At 38.1% G+C, this 22,999-nt stretch overlaps 1 protein-coding gene across 9 annotated transcripts in view; it reads right to left on the bottom strand.

Annotated features, from left to right (window-relative positions):
* The window catches only part of DLG2 (discs large MAGUK scaffold protein 2), a 2,175,949-nt gene that overhangs the window by 1,916,562 nt on the left and 236,388 nt on the right, over positions 1–22,999 (bottom strand). For all 9 annotated transcript variants that reach the window (XM_049891082.1, XM_049891084.1, XM_049891085.1 and 6 more), the window contains one exon: positions 11,979–12,124. In XM_049891082.1, the coding sequence (XP_049747039.1) occupies positions 11,979–12,124 (146 nt within the window). The remainder of the gene's footprint in view (positions 1–11,978; positions 12,125–22,999) is intronic.

Raw genomic sequence — 22,999 nt, 5'->3', positions numbered from 1 at the left:
GCCATTAGGAATGCCCCTACCTAGGAAAATAGTAAATCAAAAGTGTTACTGCATTCCTGAGGGATTGCAGAGATTATTGCCACCACCAAGGACTTGAAGGATGCAGGGGTGGTGATTCAGCTCGCCTATTTGGCCTGTGCAAAAAAATAAATGGCTCTTGGTGGATGACAGTGAATTATCGAAAACTTAACCAGGTGGTGACTCCAATTGCAGCTGCTATTCCAGATGTAGATTCATCGCTTGGGCAAATTAATACATTTCCTGGTACCTGGTATGCAGCTATTGATCTGGATAATGCCTTTTTCTCCATACCTGTTTCAAAGGACCAACAGAAGCAGTTTGCCTTCAGCTGGCAAGGCCAGAGATGCACCTTTAGTTGCCTACCTCAGAGCTACATCAACTCTCCAGCCTTATGTCATAATTTATTCCACAGAGACCTTAATCACCTTTCCTTCCACAAGACATCACACTGGTCCATTACCTTGATGACATTATGTTGACTGGACCTAGCAAGGAAGAAGAGTCAATGACTCTGGACTTTTTGGTAAAAACATTGGCATGCTACAAGGTGGGAAATTAATCCAACAAAAATTCAGGTGCCTTCTACCTCAGTGAAATATCTAGAGGTCCAGTGGAGTGGGGCATGTCAAGATATTCTTTCTAAAGTGAAGGATAAATTACTGCATCTGGCCCCTCCCAGAACTAAAAAGGAGGCTCAAGGCCTACTGGGCCTCTTTGGATTTTAGAGGCAACATACTCCTCCTTTGGGTGTGCTACTCCAGTCTATTTATCAAATGACTCGAAAAGCTGCTAGTTTTAAGTGGTGCCCAGAACAAGAGATGGCTATGCAACAAGTCAAGGTTGCCCTGCACAATGCTCTGCTCCTTGGTGAAAATAAATTGGCTGATCCAATGGTGCTTGGAGTGTCAGTAGCAGATAGAGATGTTGCTTGGAGTCTTTGGCAGACCCCTATTGGTGAATCACAGTGAAGACCCTTAGGATTTTGGAGCAAAGCCCTGCCATCCTCTGCAGATAACTACTCTACTTTTGAGAAACAGCTTTTGGCTTGTTACTGAACCTTAATAGAGACTGAATGCTTAACCATGGGACACTAAGTCATCACGTGGCCTGAGCTGCCATTATGAACTGGGTGTTGTCTGACCCACAGAGCCGTAATGTTAAACAGCAGCACTCTATCACTAAATGGAAATGGTATAGAAGAGATTGGGTCCAAGCAAAGCCTGAAGGCACAAATAAGTTGCCTGAGGAAGTGGCCCAAAAGCCCATGGTTTCAAGTCCTGTAACATTACCTTACATCTTCCAGTCTGCGCCTATGGCCTCATGGAGAGTTCCTTATGATCAGATGACTGAGGACGAGAAAACTCGTGCCTGATTTGCAGAGGATTCTGTGTGATACGTAGGCACCATTCAAACGTAGACAGTAGTAGCACTACAGCCCCTTTCTGGGACCTCCCTGAAGGACGTTGGTGAAGGGAAATCTTCCCACTAGGCAGAACTTCGAGCAGTGTACCTGGTTATCTACTTTGCTTGGAAGGAGAAATGGCCAGATGTGTCACTGTATCCTGATTAATGGGCTGTACACAATGGTTTGGCTGGACGGCCAGGGACTTGGAAGGAACATGATGGGAAAACTGGAGACAAGGAGATATGGGGAAGAGGTATGTGAATAGACCTCTCTGAATGGGCCAATGGAGTGAAGATATTTTTGTTGCATGTGAATGCTCACCAAAGAGTGACTTCAGCAGAGGAGGATTTTAACAGTCAGGTGGATAAGATGATGGATTCTGTGGAAACCAGTCATCCTCTTTCCCAAGTCATTCCTGTCATTACCTAATGGGCTCATGAACAAAGTGGCCATGGTGGCAGAGATGGAGGCTATCCATGGGCTGAGTAACATGGACCTCCACTCACCAAGGCCTACTTGGCTTCAGCCACTGCTGAGTGCCATTCTGCCAGCAGCAGGGACCAACACTGAGTCCTCAATATGGCACCACTCATCAAGGTGATCAGCCAACAACCTAGTAGCAGGTTAATTATATTGTACCACTTCCATCACGGAAAGGGCAGCATTTTTTTGTTACTAGAATAGACACTCTGGATATGAATTTGCCTTTCTACATGCAATGCTTCTGCCAAAACTACCATCCGTGGACTTATAGAATGCCTTATCCACCATCTTGGTAGCCCATACAGTATCACCTCAGATCAAGGGACTTGCTTCACAGAAAAAGAAGTGTGGTAATGAGCCCATGCTCATGGAATTCAGTGGTCTTACCATGTTTCCCAACATCCTGGAGCAGCTGGCTTGATGGAATGATGGAATGGCCTTCTAAAGACACAATCATGGCTCCATCTAGGTGGCAATACCTTGCAGGGTTGGGACAATGTTCTCTAGGAGGCTGTATATGCTCTAAAACAGCATCCAGTGTATGGTGCTGTTTCTCCCACAACCAGGATTCATGGGTCTAGGAAGCAAGGAGTGGAAACGAGAGTGGTACCCCTCACTACTACCCCTAGTGACCCACTCATTACCTGCAAGCCTATGTCCTGTAGATCTAGAAGTCTTAGTTCCAAAAGGAGGAATACTCCCACCTGGAGACACAGCACTGATTCCATTAATCTGGAAATTAAGAATGTCACCTAGGAGGTGGGGCCAAGATGGCAGAGTAGTCAGACATTCCCAGTGATTCCTCTTACAATAAAGACCCCAAAAAACAAGTGAAGCAATTGTATTTATGACAAGATAGGAGCCCTGAACATCAAAGGCTAAGTTAGAAAAATGGACTGAGAGGCAGAGGGATGGAGAGGTGGTTCAGAAGAAAAGAGGAGTTGTGGGACCTGAATCACTGTGAATCCTCAGGCACCATCCCCAGGAGTAACTACAGTGGGCTGGCGGTAGTGTTTGGCTGCAGTTTCCTCAGAGAGAAACAGCCAGCCACACAGCCTAATCACACCTCCGGAACCAGAGAAGAACAGAGCTTTCGGCAAAAGCCAAGTACCTGCATATATTTTACTGCACCCTCTGCCCCCAAGCCAGCTTCAGCGGCTGTTGATTTCTCTGGGCCTGAGATAGGCCTTGCTGAGAGTCCTGAGCCAGTCTCCTGGCCTTGGAGAAGGAATAAATTCACAGTTGGGGGAAAAGATAATCTGCCAGCTCCAGTAACCTGGGGAGCTCCTGACAGAAGCGGCTCCTGTCCAGGCATAAACAGACCGTGAACTTTGAATACCTTTCCCCCCATATGGACCTGTGTAGCCCTATTTCAGGAGAATAGGCCCTTGTTGGCAGACTGCAACTGTTTCGGCTGTGCAGTGGAGAGATGGGTGTTTGATGTTTGATACCACTTTGCCTATTAAACAGGGTCCTCATCTACACACATCAGAGGCCCAAGGACTGGTGGCTCCACTCAGGTCACCCATCCACCAGCAACAGGGGTCCAAGGATAACTGGCACCTCCCAGACCTTACAACCAAAAGCATTGGGTGCCCACGGTCAGGCTGCAGAACCCACCCACCTGTGCGCTCTAGGGAACAGGGACACACTTTTCTCACAGACACTCGGGGAATGGCTGTCAGCCCTGTGTGTTGTTCAGAGCGTGCCCCCTGCTGCTGCAACCAGATACCTGTACCTACACCAATCAGCCCTGCCCCTATAAAACTGTAGGACAGAGACTGTACCACGCACTTGATGACTAACTACCTGGACACCTGAGCTGAAACCATACAAGAAAAGTGAATGGACTCCTAGGCTCATATACCTGAAAACAGCTCTAGCCATCTGGTTACAGGACATTAGAGCTTCAATGGTGAAAATAATCAAGCTAGCTCACTCAAGCAACCTATTTGGGCCTATCAAAACAAAACAAAGCAAAAAGCTAGGATACAGTAAGCAAACATAGAATAAACTAACACAATAACTTATAGATGGCTCGGAGACAATAGTCAATATCAAACCACATAAAGAAACAGACTATGATCACTTCAACAGGCTCTCAAAAAAATAATGTCACCTGGCCACTTTAGGATGCTTATGCTTCTGGATCAACATGCAAAGCAGGGAGTTATCATATTGACTGGTGTGATTGATTCTGATTGCAAAGAAGAAATCGGATTGATATTACATAATGGATGTAAAGAAGAGTATGTCTGGAATGCAGGAAATCCCTTTGTGCATCTCTTAGTACTACCATGGCCTATGATTAAAGTCAATGAAAAATTACAGCAACGCAATGAAAAAGGACTACCAATGGCCCAGACCCTTCGGGAATGAAAGTTAGGGTAACTCACCAGGCAAAAAACTATGACCAGCTGAGGTGCTTGCTGAGGGCAAAGGGCATACAGAATGGGTGGTAGAAGAAGGTAATTCTAAATACCACTTACAACCATGTGATCAGTTCCAAAAATAAGGACCGTAATTGTCATGAGTGTTTCTTCCTTGTATCAAATATTTTTGTTTTCTTCACTTATAAAATATAAGACTTAAACAGGGCTCATATGTTTTCAGTTGTAGGCATGTTAGTTATATTATGTTAGTTATATTATGTTAGGCACAAGTATAATTTTATAATTGTGTTTATTCAGATATTACGTATGGTTTAAGGAGATGTGTACAGGTGCCAAGTTGACAAGGGGTGGACTGTGATGGTTATATTTGTGTGTCAACTTGGCTGGGCCATGATTATCAGTGGTTTGGCAGTTATGATGTAGTTTGGTGATCATGTAATGATGTAATCATCTCCATGATGAGATCTGCTATGAGTACCCATTCTGTTTAAAGGGAGTTTCCTTAGGAGTGTGGCCTGCATCCAATATATGTGGACTTTCTGGCAAAGCTTGCTGGCTTTTGCTCTATTCAGCATACTGCATTCCACTCTTTAGCATCTGATCACCAGTTCCTGAGACTTGGGCCAGCAGCCTGCCATCTTACCTGCCAATCTTGGATTTGTCAGCCTTTGCAGCCATGAGCCAGCAGCCTGCCGTCTGGCCTGTGGATCTAGGGTTTATCAGCCCCTACAGCTGCATGAGTCAGGAGAAGCCTCCAGCCTCCACATATTTGGGACTTGGCAGCCTCTACAAGTGTGTGAGCAAGTTCTTTGAGATAAATCTCTCTCTCTTATATATATATATATATATAAAACATGTGTGTATCTACCTATACACACACCTCACTGGTGTCTCTTCTCTAAAGAACCCAGCCTAAAATAAAGGTAGAGTAAATAACTTCCATTTTGTTTCAAAAAATCACCAACTGAACAAAGAAAAGCTCTATTATTGCTCTTTTTCTTGTGATCTCAATCACCTATTACATGTCAAAATACTATAAAAAAAAACTCTTCATTTTAAATTTTTCACCTCATATAAATCAGAGTTTAAGTTTATATGGTAGTTAGAATTTTATCAGATATATGCTGAGGAAGTGAGAAGATAGAACTCTTCCCTCCGGGTACCTGAGATAAAAATTCAAAAGCTAGTAAATGAAGCTTATATTAAGGATTGATCATAAAAGCTGACACTGGTCACTTTCCTGTGCCTTAAGAGACTTCCCCTGGGTATATGTGTGGCTGCTAGGAAGATTAAACAAAAAAAAAAAGAATTTTTTCCATCTGCTTGAAGAATGGTAAGATAGCAAGTCCAAGCTACCAAATAAGGGTCTAAATTGACTAACAGGGACAACCAATTAGAACAATGTCAACCTCATTTTTTAAAATATCTGCAACGGATCTAGTCAGATTTTCCTTTGTGTTTTTAATAAGAGAAAGGTTCTCGAGAAATCTATGATCCAAAAGAAAACTCCTATTATGGACCAATGATAGGTAGACCAAAGCAGGTTTAATCATATTAGGAGTAGACTTCTGGAGCAATAGTTCTAAATGACCAGCTATGGGCAATTATTGAGTGCCTACTATGTACCAGGCACTGCATTATACACATTATATAGATAATCTCATTTAATGAGTGTGAAGCCATTTGAGACTGTTAAGCGCTCGACTACTAGTCAAAGGTTGGCAGTTTGAACCTGCTCAATTTGTTTCAGAGGATAGGCCTGGTGATCTGTTCTGGATACAACTGGTCAGTATTCAAATCACCATAGGTTGCGTACTTCCGAAACAAGAGATTTTTAGGAACTATAGAATAAAGTTAAAAGAAATCCTAAAATTGCACACCTCTGAGCCAGGAAAACACACACTAATTTTAACTCTGCTTTGCTTTTGCTAATTTTAACATTGGGGGAAAAAACAGTATACAGAAGAACTGGATGGTGCCTGGCTACTGTTACTGAACATTTTGATCTAATGTTCTATAGAAGATTCCTAACCAAAACGCAAGGGGTTGGGGGATGGGAGCAGAACATAATTTCAAATTCTCAATGCAATCCTGATCTTCTGGAGCCATTGAGGCTGGATGAACATCTGAAAATATTTCCCTGAGATAATCTTTAAACCTTAAACCCCAAACCAAAACTTTCCCCAGAAATCTGCTTTCAACTAAACAAGTTTAGCTTGATTAATAGAGTATGTCTGCCTTGATCATTGTGCTCTTTCAAAGATTTATCTTTGCGGAATCAAATTGACAAAAGCATCTTGAAAAGCTAGATGAGAAGCTTAGGGGAGCAATGAGTTTATGCTAATGGTGGTAGAATAATTTGGAAAAGGATAGAGAGAATAGTTATACAACTCGAAAAATATTAAAAAAGTCATTAAATTACAAGTGTAGAATTTGGTGAAATGATGTATCCTTTGCTGTGTATATTTTCATTGAAATAAATTAATTAAAAAATGAGTCTAGTATTCACGTGGATTTTTTCTCATCAGTCACCCGTATAATGATGGCATCTGTCCATAAGCAGACTCAAAGTCTGAAACTGTATGAATCCAATCAAATAATCATTTAGACAGTAACTGAACAAACAGCCTAAAGTTTTTTTTCAATGAGTAACCTAGCATACAGTTAAAGAAAAGAAATGAATCATAAACCAGTCATTACATGTGTATATCAATTTATGTACATCATGCAACATCTTTTTCTCTAATAAACTCAATATATAGCAAGACTATGCAAATTGGATCACTTAAATATACAAAAAGTCCACACAAATGGACTAGAAAAAGATATTCCAGTAGAAAAATGGGCAAAGAATATGAAGAGTGAATTTACAAAGCCAACAGACATGAAACAATGCTCAAATTCCCTAGAAGTTTGGGAAACGAAGATTAAGTTAAAAATGAAATACCACCCTGGAGGGGAGATGAGAGGGTAGAGGGGGTTAGATGCTGGCAAAATGGACACGAAAAGAGAGAGTGGAAGGAGGGTGTGGGCTGTTTCATTGGGGCAGAGCAATTGGAAGTATGTAGCAAGGTACATATAAGTTTTTGTGTGAGAGACTGACTTGATTTGTAAACGTTCACTTAAAGCACAATAAAAATTTTAAAAAAGATGAAATACCACTATACCTACTAAACTGGCAAAAATTAAGAAGAGTTGCAACACCTACTTCTGGCATGAATGTGAGGTTAACTCGTATATATATGCATTACCAGTGGAAATATCAAATGTGAAATCAGTGTGGCAAAACTTATTTAAATCAATAGCATACGTACTCTTGGAGCCAGAAATGCCACTCTTGAGGAACTATGCTATAGAATAAAAAAAATAAAAATAAAAAAATAAAAGCATTAGTAAATTTGAATGTACATATAAGGATGATGATTGAAGTATATTAATCGTGGTGACAGAAAACTGAAAACAAATGAATCCCTATCAAGAAGCCAAGGATTGGATAAATTATGATATACCCTTGTTATGAAATTATATATTCATCAAAAAAAAACAAATTTAAGCTATTCCAGTCAACTTGAAGAAATGTTCATATAATATGAACATTTTTGAAACAATTACCAAAAAAAAACCCTGTGCATATATGTGTATGTGCGTGTGCGTATGCTCCAGCAAATATATGTACATTAAATCCCATTTACATGTATATAGTTTGTAATACATATTCTGTAAATACAGAAGGAATAGAACATTAAGCTGTTAACACAGGTTATGTGCACCTGGGGAGGGTAGAGCTGATGCAAGCATCGGTCAAGAAGTGCGTGAAAGGGAAGATGTGAAAAATAGGAAAAAAAAATTTAAAGGACTGTATTTAGAATAAAATAAAATGTATTTTATGATATTTATGTATTTATGTAAAATTATGTATATGTGTAGGACTATGCATCTAAAAATTGAATAAAAATAATTTTCAAAAATTTAAAATAGAAGAAACAAAGCCATAAAAGCCTAGAAAAAATATAGGACAACACTTAACTAATTCTGGGATAGGGAAGGGCTTTCTGAACACAAAGCAAAGAAGAAATCATAAAGCGAAAAACATGATAGGTTTTATTGCATAAAAATCGAAAATATTTTGAATGTTCAAAAACACTATATACAAAATTAATGGCAATCAACAAACTAGAAAAAAATCAACCACTATGACAAACGGTTGGTATGTTTAACATATAAAGCACTCTTGCAAAACGATAGTTCTAGCACCACTTAGAAAAAATGACAAAGAGCTTGAATGAATTGCAAAAGAAATATAAATAGCCAAAAATAAGAAGAAAAACAACCCAGTCTCATTAATGAGCAAAAAAATACCATCTAAGGCAAGTAAAAATATAATCTGTAATTTGACAAAACATTTTAATATTATAAATTAATACCACTAGGGTGTAGGCAGATAAGCATTTTTGAACACTGGTGGTATTGTCTTTCTGCAAAGCACTGACAGTTTGTATCAAGGGCCTTAAAAGTGCCCATATGTTTTGACTCTGTAATGTCATTTCTAAAATTCACTATAATGAATAATCAGAAAAGATACAATGGCTGGTACAATGATATAATGACCATTATATCATTATTTGTAGCAGAAAATTAGAAATAGCCTAAATATCAAATGGAAAGCTGCTTGCTATGAATCGAATCGTGTCCCCCCAAAATGTGTGTCAACTCGGCTAGGCCATCATTCCCAGTATTGTACTGCTGTCCACCGTTTGGTGATCTGATGTGATTTTTCTATGTGTTGTAAATCCTACCTCTACGATGTTAATGAGGAAGGATTAGAGGCAGTTATGTTAATGAGGCAAGATTCAATCTACAAGATTAGGTTTGTCTTAAATCATCTGTTTTAAGATAAAAAAGACAGAAGCAAGCAGAGAACACGGGGCCCTCATACTACCAAGAAATAAGAGCCAGGAGAATAGCGCTTCCTCTGGACCTCAAGTCCTGTGCTGAGGAACTCCTAGACCCAGGGGAAGATTGATGACAAGGACCTTCCCCCAAAGCGAACAGAGACAGAAGGGCTTCCCCTGGAGCTGGCATCCAGAATTTGGCATTCTAACCTCCTAGACTGTGAGATAATAAATTTCTCTTTGTCAAAGCCTTCCACTTGTGGTATTGTTGTTATAGCAGCACTACAACTAAGATACTGCTTAGTTTACAAATAATAGATTATTGTTATATTTCCATTAAAAATACTTTCAAAAAATATGTAATGATAGTATATGGGGAATGCTATTTTATATACATATACTTGTACAGAAAAAAAGACTAAAAAGTCAACATAACTACTTCTATGTGTTGAAATTAAGATTTATTTTTACTTCTACGCTTTCAGATATTTTATAAAATTCACATAGTTGGTATATATTAATTTACCAGTTATGGTTATTGCTAACTTTCACTTCAGGTAACTAAGATGGTCATTCGACTCAATCTTATCCAATTTCCAGGACAATCCTGAGCAGGTTAGAAAGAATATAATCAGAGGTCTCAATCTTAACTATCTAAAGATTCAGCATTCAGGGTGCCATTAATCAGCACTAGAAGACCATGTAGCTTCTAAGTCATTGCACTGGCTACACAACCCCAAACTTGATAGAATGTGTGTGTGTGTGTGTGTGTGTGTGTGAATAGCTGTATATATTTATAAATACGTATATGCACATATAAAAAAAAAACCTATTGCTGTCAAGTGGATTCTAATTCACGGCGACCATATAGGACAGAGTAGAACAGTCCTACAGGGTTTCCAAGGAGCACCTGGTGGATTCGAACTGCCAACATTTTGGTTAGCAGCCGTAGCTCTTAACCAATACACCACCAGGATTTCCATATACATACATTTATGTATCTACATATCCCCCCCAAAAAATATATGAGCAACATCATGATAAACAGAGAAAAGATTGAAGTTGTCAAGGATTTCATTTTACTTGGATCCACAATCAACAGCCATGGAAGCAGCAGTCAAGAAATCAAAAGACGCATTACATTGGGTAAATCTGGTGCAAAGGACCTCTTCAAAGTGTTGAAGAGCAAAGATGTCATCCTGAAGACTAAGCTGCACCTGACCCCAGCCATGGTATCTTCAATCACATCATATGCATGCAAAAGCTGGACAATGAATAAGGAAGACCGAAGAAGAGTTGACGACTTTGAATTGTGGTGTTGGCGAAGAATATTGAATATACCATGGACTGCCAAAAGAACGAACAAATCTGTCTTGGAAGAAGTACAGCCAGAATGCTCCTTAGAAGCAAGGATGGCGAGACTGCATCTTACATACTTTGGACATGTTGTCAGGAGGGATCAGTCCCCAGACATCATGCTTGGCAGAGTACAGTTTCAGCAGAAAAGAGGAAGACCCTCAAAGAGGTAGATTGACACAGTGGCTGCAACAATGAGCTCAAGCACAACTATGATTGTAAGGATGGCGCAGGACCGAGCAGTGTTTCTTTCTGTTGTGCATAGGGTCGCTATGAGTCGGAACCGACTCAACGGCACCTAACAACAACAACAACATGTGTTTGTATTACTACTACTTGCCTTCAAAGTACTGACTGCCACTTAAAAAGATCATTGATGTGCCCCTGCCTCCGTATTAACCCTCAGCTATGAACGTGAGACCTGCTTGAACTTGCCTTACTCTGTTTACTACTAATTCCACCAAAAGTATCCAAACTTTTCATCTCACAATCATATCTGTAAAAGCTATTTGGACATACAACTTCAGTAGCTCTATATTTATTTTTTAAATACATATGCATTACTGTTAATATACTAAAATGCAATATAAATTACACAAATACAGGAAACTGTAAAAAATGCAATAAAAAGAAGTACAAATCGAAGTTCTACTATCTTGCTTCTACACTCCAATGGATCATTTTATTCCTGTCCAGAGATAAATAGTTGCTCTGGAGTCAGTTCCAACTCATGACAACCTCATGTTTCACAGTAAAACTGTGCTCCATAGGGTTTTCATGGATGTGACCTTTAGGAAGCAGATCTACTGAGGCACCTCTGGGTGGGTTTGAACTGCCAACTTTACAGTTAGCAGCCAGGTGCTTAACCACCTGTGCCACCCAGGGACTCCTAAATAAACAATTGAATACATATAAATAAGCAAATGAATGAAAACAATAGATAAATCTCCCTCGAAGAAGAATTCCAAATACTTTATGTAGATATTCCATCCAAAAAAAGGTAGGACATAACCCCCCACCCAAGTTGAAAATTGACGCAACAGCAACTGGTTTTTGGTTTTGAGGGCGATCACGGCCTTGGACCGTTTCCTCCTATCTCATTATCCGTTTCCTTCACCTAATATACCTGGAGTCATTTTCTAAAATTCTTAGACCTGATTCCCCTCAAACTATGACAATATTCATAGCAGAATCCACTTTTACACTGTGAAGAATCATGTCCTCTCTATACGCTATTTTATCTTTTGGCAAAATCTGGATTTTCACATATGAGAAGTGCCTATGGTATGGTATAACTACATTTCTATTATGATTGGTGTTATATTGATGATGATTACTACAAATATTACTGCTGCTGCTACTACTTCTTTACTGGCACGTAATATGTCATCATATTATTCATTTCTTTTAGAAGTTTAAATAGTATACCTCTGCAGACTTTTGAAGGCTATCATGATGTGGAGCAAGAAGTGGTGTCTTCTCCCATTTCTGTACAATTTGATTGGCTTCTTCTATCTTCTGCTCACAACTTTTTTGGGAATTTAGCAATGTCACCTCATAAAATTCCTGAATATCTGTAAAGAAAATATAAAGAATCTAAATATCATGCATGATTTCATGCATATGTAAATAGGTTCTGCATATGTGTGTATATGAAAAATTATCCTGATTAAAAGAATTAAATAAATATGCATCTCAAAGAGAAACAGCCAAAGTAGTCAGAAGAAATCCTGAAAATTTACTTTTTACCTGCATTCGAATGTTTGTAGCAACTTTATTCATAATTGAAAACACTGGAAGCAACCAAAGTATCTTCAGTAAGGGAACAGATAAACTGTGGTAGATCCATACAATGGAATACTCTCCAGCAGTAAGAAAGAATGAGTTATTTCATGCAAAAACATTGATGAATCTTCAGTGCATGCAGCTAAGTGAAAAAAGCCAGCCTGAGAAGGCTGCATGGTGTATAACAGCATTTATGTAACATCATGAAAAAAGCAAAACAAGAGAGACAGTAAAAAGGTCAGTAGTGTCAGGGTTTGGGGATGAAGGAAAAGAGTTGAACGGGTAAAGCACAGGGTAATGAAAATATTCTACAATGATATTGTAATGACGGACACATGACACAAATTTATCAAAACCCAGAGGACTTTACAGCACAAATAGTGAACCTGAAAGTATGCAAATTTTTAAAATTTTCTTAGAGGATCAGAGGAGCCCAAGATAAAATGCAGACTGTGACAATATAATATTAATATTACTGTATTACAAACACAAAATAACTACACTAAAAGGAGTGGGAGAAAAAGGTGCTAATCTAAGAAACATCCTAAATGAGTAGAAACTGTAAGACTAAAGGCAAAGAGAATACACATAAGCATTGTACTCTAGTTGGTAAATTTGTTTCCCATTGGGGTACAGGTTAACAATTCTGGAACCACTATACATGTATACTGGAACTGAACAATTAAGTAAATGGATGGTGGATGGTGAGAGCCAGGTTTCTCTCTATTGGAGTGAAACAATACAGATAGTAAGGGGACAGAAGAGGTGAGAATGATTCATATGATACTGGATTAGAGTTGGAGGCATCAATATGAATTAATGTTTAGCTTAATATGGATAAAAACGACTACATATAGAAATATTTACACATACATGTATATACACAGATTAGTATACACACATATATTTCCTTGATCTTTCCACTAGGAGGGCCTAAAAGTAATGACTCCTCAGTAGCAATGAGTACCCAGCACACGATCTTGGTTTCTAACACCATTCTCCATGGCTGATTCTAGGACTGGGGCAGGATGTAAAAAAGAGGAGCCTGGAGCATCTTGTAGTGCCAGAAAGTAAGCAAATGCTAATGAGGGTCTGTCAAAGGGACACAAGAGCTAGATGAAGGTGCTGCCAGTGGCCAAATTTGGAGCAATTTGAGCAAGAAAATAAACAGCATAGTATTGAATTATAACCCGAAGTATAAAATAAATATCCATGAATCCATTGTGATGTAAAGAAATAATAGAATAAATAGAAATAAGTGAATGAATCAATGGGGAGAGTAGATAAATCTCCCTTGCAGAATTGCAAATAATTTAGTTGCTATTCCATCATCAAAGAGGTAGTGCATAACTCCCCATCCCTTAAGTGTTGGCTGCACATAGTGACTTCTTTTCAAAGAGTACAATATGAAAGGGGAAAATCAAGAGCAACTTCACAGTGGTAAAACCTGACAATACCTTGATCAAGCGATCAAGGTAAACATCAACAATGAAAAGTCGTGTTGAAAGCATGTATCCTAGACATGACGTGTTGAAAATGGCACTTTACCTCTGGTCTTTCTCTTAAATATCCATAAATCCATTGTTATCAAGTCGATTCCAACTCATGGCGACCCCATATGTTACAGAGTAGAACTGTTCCATAGGATTTTCTTGGCTGTAATCTTTATGGAAGCAGATTGCTGGGCCTTTCTTCCATGATGCCATAGGGTGAGTTAGAATCACCAATCTTTAGGTTAGCAGCCAATTGCAAACCATTTGCACTACCCCAGGACCTCCTAAAACCTATAACCAAAGTCTGATCATAAAAAAAAGCATCAGGCAAACCCCAGTTGAGAGACGTTCTACAAAACACTTGACCAGTACTCCTCAAAACTGCCAAAAGTCATTTAAAAACAAGGCAAGTCTGATAAGCTATAACATTCTAGAGGAATCTTAGGAGATATGATAAATAAATTTAATGTGATATCCTGTATGGGATCCTGAGACAGAAAAAGAACATTAGCTAAAAATGAAGGAAATTTGAATACAGTATAAACTTTAGTGGGAGAAAGATATGACAGTCAGCTTCCATAAAGATCACAGCCTTGAAAGCCCTATGGGGCAGCTCTACTCTGTCCTATACAGTCCTATGAGTCAGAATCAACTTCACAGCAATGGGCTGTAAACTTTAGTTCATAATAATGTGTCAGTATTGGCTCATTACTTGTGACAATACTAACGTAAGATGTTAACAATAGAGAAAACTGAGTGTGGAATATATAGGAATTCTCTGTATTATCTTTATAACTTTTCTGTAAGTATAAGGCTACTCTAAAACAAAAAGGTTATTTTTAATTGCCTCTTTTAGAAGTATTACATAATCACTGTTAGAAACCTTTCTAAATGTCCCCTCCCCCCTCAAAAAAAAATGCTTTCTAAATCTATTTTAAGACTTAGGATGTAAATAGGAAAAAAAAAAATTATTTCACGAAACTAAATTTTGTAACTTCTTAATATGTGAAGGAGTACTTTGAGGACTTCTGCTTCTGACACTACAGCTTACTAAAGTGCTCTACAGAACAGGTATGCACAGACAGGACGCACACTTTGAAACACTACTGGTGTTGATGTGGATAAGGGAGGTCTCCAAGAAGAAGGATCCTTCTCTGTCTCTCTTTCTCTGTCTCTGTCTCTATCTCTCTTACACACACACACACACACACACACACACATACAACCTAAGTGAAGTCAGAGCAGCTGGGAGGTTGGAATAAGAGCAGTGGGCAAACAACAGGGATGGAGTTGCTCTGAGGGAAGATATCAATGGCAGTATTGCTTTTATCTTAGTTTGCTATAACAGAAATACCACAAGTGGGTGACTTTAACAAAGAGAAATTTTTTCTCTCACAGTCCAGTAGGCCTCAAGTCCAAATTCAGGGTGTCAGCTCCAATGGAAGGCTTCCTCTCTGTTGACTCTGGAGGAAGGTTCTTATCATCAATCTTGCCCTGGTTGAGGAGCTTCTCAGCGCAGGAAACCCTGGTTCAAAGGACAAACTCTGCTCCCAGTTGCTTTCTTGATGGTATGAGGTCCCCAACTCTCTACCCACTTCTCTCTCCTTTTATCTCTTGTAAGATAAAAGGTGATGCAGGCCACACCCAGGGAAACTCCTTTTATATTGGATCAGAGATATGAACTGAGAAACAGTGTTACAGCCCACCTTAATTCTCTTCAACATAACTCAATCCTGCCTCATTAACCACAGGCAGACATTAGGCTTGATAACATATAGGAAAATTACATCAGTTAGAAAATAGAGGAGAGCCAAACAATACTGGAAATCATGGCCTAGCCAAATTGATACACATATTTTTGGGGTACACAATTCAATCCACGACAGCTATCAATACACTGGACCTTAGACCAGTAAGTAGGTAAGGCAGTTCACCATTGATCTTCCTCATTGAGCCAAGGCTGTCAAGGGGAGCTGAAGTAATTGTATATCAATGGCTTTCCATGTCTACTGAAGCAGAAAAAGTAAATTTTTTCTACAGGGAATCTACTCCAATTTAGGCCTAAAGAATTCTCATAGATTATGATCAAGAAATGAGCTCATTTTCAAAGATCACAAAGAAACAAAAAAGGCATGCCACAATGGATGAAATTCAGCAGAAACAATAAACAACAAGTTTAAGTACCCAGTTGTTGCTGGTTTGGGAATTTCTGATATAGAACTATGTAAAAGTTTTAAAGAAATGAGGTCATAATCACAAAAATGAACAAATAACAAGGATCTAAGAAAAAAAATTTTTTTTTTTTTAAGAAAAATTAGTAGGCAGATTAAGGGAAAAACAAATGTAACCTCTAAAAATTAAAAAAAAATAATTATCTGAAGACGGCTTAATGGGTAAAGGGATGAACTGACATGAAATATGAAAGTATAATACAAGGCTAATAATAGAGTCTAGGTGGTAGGTATACAAGTAAGTACTCACTGTAATATTCTTGGAACTTTACTTATGTTTGAAAGATGACATAACAAAATGTTGGAAAAATATGTAATTATTTAAAATTAAAAACTCAATGGATAGGTTAAACAACAACTAAGAAAAAGATGAGCTGGAAGATATCCTCAAAGAAATTACCCAAAATGCAGCACGATGGAAAATATGAAAGTGATTTAGGATATGTAGAAGATAGATAAGAAGGTCCAATATTTGTCTAAGAGGTTTTCTCAAGGAGAAAACAGATAAAGAACAGGTGATGTTTAAAGAGATAGTGAATGAAAGATTTTTAGAATTTATGAAAATATGAATCCACAGATCCAGTAAGGAACAGCTTACACTAAGCAGAATTTTTTTTTTTTAATCGAGGACTAGACATATCATAATGAAATTTCAGAATACCAAAGACAAAGGGGTCTCAAAATTAGTCGGGGGGAAAAGGCAAATCGGACTTCTCTAAAGTAATAATGGAAGCCAGAAAATAGTAGAAAAATGACTTTAAAGTTTTGAGATAAAATAATTGTTAGCATAGAATTGTGGTTCTTTGCAAATTCTGTATCTGATTTAAAAAAAAAAAAAACTTTTATCTAGAATATATAAAGAACTTTCAAACCACAATAACAAGAAAACAATCCAACAAGAAAATGGGCAAAAAAATTGAATAGACTTCACTAAAGAAGATAATAGATGGCAAATAAGCACATGAAAAGATGTGCAATATAATTAGTCATTACGGAAACGAAAATTAAGACCTCATTGAGATATCACTACATATTTATTGGAATGACTAAGATTAAAAGACCAATCATAACAAGTATTGGCAGGGATGTGAAGCAACTGAAACTGTCATACTCTGATGGTAAGAACGGAAAATGGTACAATCACTTTGAAAAACCATTTGGCAGTTTCTTTAAAGGTTAAACATACAGCTGTCTTAGGATCCAGATATTCTTGTTATATATATACACACACATATATATACATACATACATATGCATAGGCATATACATATTGTCTTAGTCATCTAGTGCTGCTGTAATGGAAATACCACAATTGGATGGCTTTAACAAAGAGAAGTTTATTCTCTCTCAGTCCATTAGGCTAGAAGTCCAAATTCGGGGCGTCAGCTCCAGGGGAAGACTTTATCTCTCTTTCTGCTCTGGAGGAAGGTCTTTCTCCTCAATCTTCCCCTAGACTAGGAGCTTCTCTGCACAGGAACTCTGCGTCTAAAGGACACACTCTGCTCCCGGTGCTTCTTTCTTAGTGGTATGAGGTCCCCAGCTCTGCTTGCTTCCCTTTCTTTTTATCTCTTGAAAGACAAAAAGTGGTACAGGCCACACCCCAGGGAAACTCCTTTTACATTGGATCAGGGAGGTGACCTGAGCAAGAGTGGTGGTATAATCCCACCCTAATTCTTTCACCAAAAAAAAAAAAATTTTTTTTCTTTTTAATCCTCTCAACATAAAATTAAAATCACAAAATGGAGGACAACCACACAATAGTGGGAATCATGGCCTAACCAAGTTGATACACACATTTTTGGAGGGACATAATTCAATCCATGACACCTATATATACATATATATATGGAGAGAGAGAAAGAACAATAAGAGAGAGTGAGTCAGCCCCTGGGTGGCACAAACAGCTAACCACTTAGCTACTAAAGAATTGGCAGTTTGAACCCACCCAGAGGTGCCTCAGAAGAAAGGCCTGATGATACGCTTCCAAAAGGTCACAGTCATTAAAACCCCATGCAACACATGGGGTTGCCATGAGGCCTTGTACATCAATACTCATAGCAACTTTATTTGTCATAGTTGAATCTAGAAACCACCCAAATGTCTATCAATAGAGGAATAAATAAATTGTGGTATATCCATACAGTTGAATATTATTCAGCAATAAAAAAGAACTAACTACTTTTGATATCCCCACACGTCTCTCTGTTTGTCATACTGTGGGGGCTTGCATGTTGCTGTGATGCTGGAAGCTATGCCACTGGTATTCAAATATCAGCAGGGTCACCCATGCTGGACAGGTTTCAGTTGAGCTTCCAGACTAAGAGAGTGATCAGAAATGCAAATTAAGATCATAATCAAATACCATTTACAGCAATAATATTGGCAAAATAATAAAATATGACTGACAATACAAGGACTGAAAAGATGTGGATCAATGGTAACTCACTCATTTCTGGTGAGTGCAAACTACTACAACCACTTTAGAAAACAATTTGGTATTATCTCGCAAAATTAAATATTTGTGTCTCCTATAGACCACCAATTCTACAACTCAGTATATATCCTAGATAAACTCTAGCACATATATACCAGGAAACTAAATAAAAGGATTACAGCAGCACAGATCATAGTAGAAAAAAAATTCAAAACAATCTAATATCCATCAAAAGGAAAATGGATAAATTGTGGTATCTCCTCAAAATGGAATTTATATAGCAGTGAAAATGAATGAACTATAAAAACCAAACCAAACCCATTGCCATTGAGTCAATTCCGACTCATAGTGACCCTATAGGACAAGTAGAGCTGCCCCACGGGGTTTCCAAGGAGCACCTGGTGGATTTGAACTGCTGACCTTTAGGTTAGCAGCCAAACTCAACCACTACGCCACAAGGTTTCCTGAACGAACTATAGTAACATGAAATGATGTGAATAAATCTAAGAAATAACACTGAGTGAAAAAAGCAAGAAAAAAGCAAGTCTCAGTATGAGGACATTTTTATAAAGTTCAAAGACATACAAAATTAAACTATATATATTTTATGCACTCATACATACATATGTGATAAAACAAAACAAAAAAAGGAGGTCCATGAAAAGATGTAGTTATCTCAGTGGGGGCTGGGCAGCGGACTGCAATAAGAGAGAAATGCATAGGTGGATACAAATTAATGGTCATAGTCTAGCTTTAGATTTCTGTGGTGATTTCAGAAATGCTTGTGATATTATTACGCTGCATAAAAAAATTTTTTTATATCATATAAATTACATATAATATTCTTTTACATCCATTAAATAATACATTTTTAAAATAATGAAGAAAAATGTGTCTCGTGTATATTAATATTTACATAGAAAAGTTACAAATACTCAAATTTCTTGCACGGCTGCAACTTTATTCTGCCACTATCAATAAAATAAGGTCGTCTCTGGAAAAATGTATAAAAACAGAAGGTAAACGCCATACAGATATCAGTTCTTCACAGATTCCTGAACACAGCAAGGGTTGGTAGGGTATTCAATGAATTTACAAAAGCCAGAGTAATATGTAATAGAAAGGTAAAATTCAGAAAAAAGGTAAATTTACATCATCTGATCTCCAGTATTAATTTAAAATGAAAGAAAAGGAAAAAAAAAAAAAAAAGGATTTCTGTAAAGATTTCTCCAGCTACATATTCTCTCTAAAGAATGACTTGCAATGCAAAAAACAATTTTTGCAGATAGTCAAATTTCAAGACTCTTTTCCTTTGCATTGATTTTTAAGAATTTTAAACATTGTTTCACAAGCAGCATTTGCAAGTAACCAAATTTTGAAATACTAGGTGTGTAAATTATCCAGATAAGTAAGCATATTTGTAGTGCTCATGTTAAGAATTCATACAAACAAGCAGTATATTGAAACATAATGAGTAACAGTGATTTGATCACATTTAGAAAAACCTTATGGACAGTATTTTTAATATTAAATTTGTAAATTTTAATTAATTTATAATCCCCAAGACCCAAAGTCCTGAGAAGTTATTTCAGTCCTTTGTCTGCTTATTCTCCCTGCCTAAGCAATTGCTGGAGAAGAAGAAGATAGTCTTAATTAAATCAAAGAGGTTTTGACATAAAGATAATTCTTTGACTAATGTAAAATTTCCCTTCTAGGTTGTTGTTGTTTGTTGTTATGTGCAAAACGGAACGAAACGTTACCCGGTCCTGTGCTATCCTCACAACCGTTGCTATGCTTGAGCCCATTGCTGCAGCCACTGTGTCAATCCATCTAGTGGGGGTCTTCCTCTTTTTCACTGACCCTCTACTTTACCAAGCATGACGTCTTTCTCCAGGGACTGGTCCCCTCCTGAAGATATGTCCAAAAGTCTCACCATCCTTGCTTCTAATGAACATTCCGGCTGTACTTCTTCCAAGACAGGTTTGTTCATTCTTCTGGTAGCCCATACATAGTATATTCAATATTCTTCACCAACAGCATAATTCCAAGGCATCAATTCTTCTTCAGTCTTCCTTATTCATTGCCCAGCTTTCATGTGCATATGAGGCAATTGAAAATACCATGACTTGGGTCAGGCGTTCCTTAGTCCTTGAAGTGACGTCTTTGCTTTTTAACATTTTAAAGAGTCTTTTGCAGCAAATTTGCCCAATGCAATGTAATATGTCATTTGATCTCTTGACTGGGCTTCCATGGGCGTTGACTGTAGATACAAGTAGCAAGCACTGGGTAGCAAGCACTATTTTTTAATGTCTCACATATATCCAGTTGTTACTTCACAACCATTTGTTACTTTACAAGCATCTTTGTTTGGCACTGTCTTGTATTCCCCCTCAACGGCCACCATTACCACTACCATCTTCTTTCCGTTCCACAGTCAGAGTTCAGACCCTTGCCATCTCTTGCTCATACTCTTCCCTAGGCCCAGTTGCCCTTTCCCACACACAAAGATCCTGCTTCGTCTTCAGTGCTCAGCTCAAGTACTATGCCTTTGTAAAAAAGAATATTTGAAGTACAAAATGTTGTTATAGAAACTATGCTCGCTAAAATTCAGTTCAACTGAGTAGGACATGTATGGCGAATAAGAATATTCAAGCAGCTATTATCAAAAATAAAGGGTACTTTGTGAGAAGTTGTAGGGCTGGGGGAGGCAGGCAAAACTGCTTCTTTCTGCCTGTTCACACAACATATTGCTAGATCTATTTAAAAGTTATTTTTCATTCTACTTTATATTAGAAGCAATTGTTCACCCACCTGTCTTCAACACTTCAATTTAGTAAGTAATTTTTAAGTCTTGGACAGACTTGACAGTCTGGAGGGCTATGCTCCTTAACCTCACAGTTTGCCTAACTCCAGGTAACTATGTTCAAGGGAGTCCGTAATAAATAGGATTGTCTTTTTAAGCACACCCTTAACATGTTTCATTTTCTTCAAAGATGATCTAAGATGACCCACTTATTTCAGTGATATTGCTATTTCCTCAAAAAAAAACCCTTAGAGCTACTCTTGAAGATATGCCTTCAAGAATCTGTGGACTTTATTTTTAATATCCTCAGAGGTAACAAACCTTTTTCATTTGAGGGAAAAAAATTGATTTTTCTGAAATGGCCAAATTTTTTGAGCAAATTCTATGCATATTGTGGGTGATGGAGAAATGGATTTCCTTTTACACGACTTGAGTTAAATTAAGAAAATATGACTTAAATCAAGAGACTGTTTTCTTGTTTGACTCACAAATTGTTCTGCAATTATCTACTTAACTACAGTTGAACAAAAAAGTAACCAGAATGTAGAATGTGTAACATGTTTACACACTTCTCATCTATTATCTCTCAGGCTAGAGTAAAGGTGCTTGGGAAAAGGCTATTTTTGCTTCCTTCCATCACAGCCCAACAGCTCTCCCTCATGTTGCCAGACAGCATTAGTAGGGACAATTGTAACCAGCTTTATCCCCTGCCAACCAAGAACCCCTGTGGAGTTTATTATTGTTATTTTGCTTGTTTTTTTTCTTTTTTTGTGATTGACACAAGTCTATAACTCACCAAAGCTGTTTAATTCCAAGAATCCCCTGAAATCAGCTGGGGGCTCTCCTTTTACAGCCTCAATAAACAGATTTTCCTTTGTAAGATGTGCTTCCTTTTAAAACATATGCATCATGCTTCTTCCAGCCTAGCTTGTTCTCTGCAGGGCTTCTATACCACACATACCACCTGCTTATGAATTCAGCTGAACAGTATAACACATCTGACCATGATAATATTTAATGATGTTATAAATTGCCTACTTGATGTTCCATTAGTCTTTCCTGGACGCTTGGTTCTGTTTGGAAAGCCAGATAAATGTTCAAATCCAATTTCCTTACCCTTTATCCAGATCATATACCTTCTTCTCTACAAAGTAAAAAGTTATTATTGGCCTGGTCCACTTGAGTACAAGACGGCTAGACACTGAATCATAAAAGCACAATTTCCAGTAAAAGCTTTATCACTGTCGTAAGCGTGGTAAGCTTAGGCTTGCAGCTAGACAAGTTCTCTAAGGACATTAGCTGGGACTAGAGGAGTGAAGCTGCATATGAGGAGTGGGCTGAGGTTCAATACAGATGAAAAGAAAACATAAATTGTGCGTCACAGCCAAGAATAGAGAGCTAAAGCAAGATCAGTGGTAGATACAAATTAAGTACCAATTTAAAGAATAAAAAAGGCCAAATCAAAGCTGAGTGTGAAACCCACAGTCCAAAGACTAATGAAGGATGGAGACCACAGGTGTTGAGGAGGCAAGACCAGAGAGTGAGGAAATCCTCACATACAAAAGATGCAAGCAAATTTCCACAATGTTCTGATATGATGGGGCTTCTTCTGTGCCTGCACAAAGTAGAACCGGAGAAGGAAGGGCAGATAGGAAAGGCAAGAGCTATACTGTAACGAGGTCAGGGTGTTCTGATACATTCTG

This window comes from Elephas maximus, chromosome 7, assembly GCF_024166365.1.
Source record: "Elephas maximus indicus isolate mEleMax1 chromosome 7, mEleMax1 primary haplotype, whole genome shotgun sequence".
Taxonomy (NCBI): domain Eukaryota; kingdom Metazoa; phylum Chordata; class Mammalia; order Proboscidea; family Elephantidae; genus Elephas; species Elephas maximus.
This window is presented reverse-complemented; position numbering and strand designations above follow the sequence as displayed.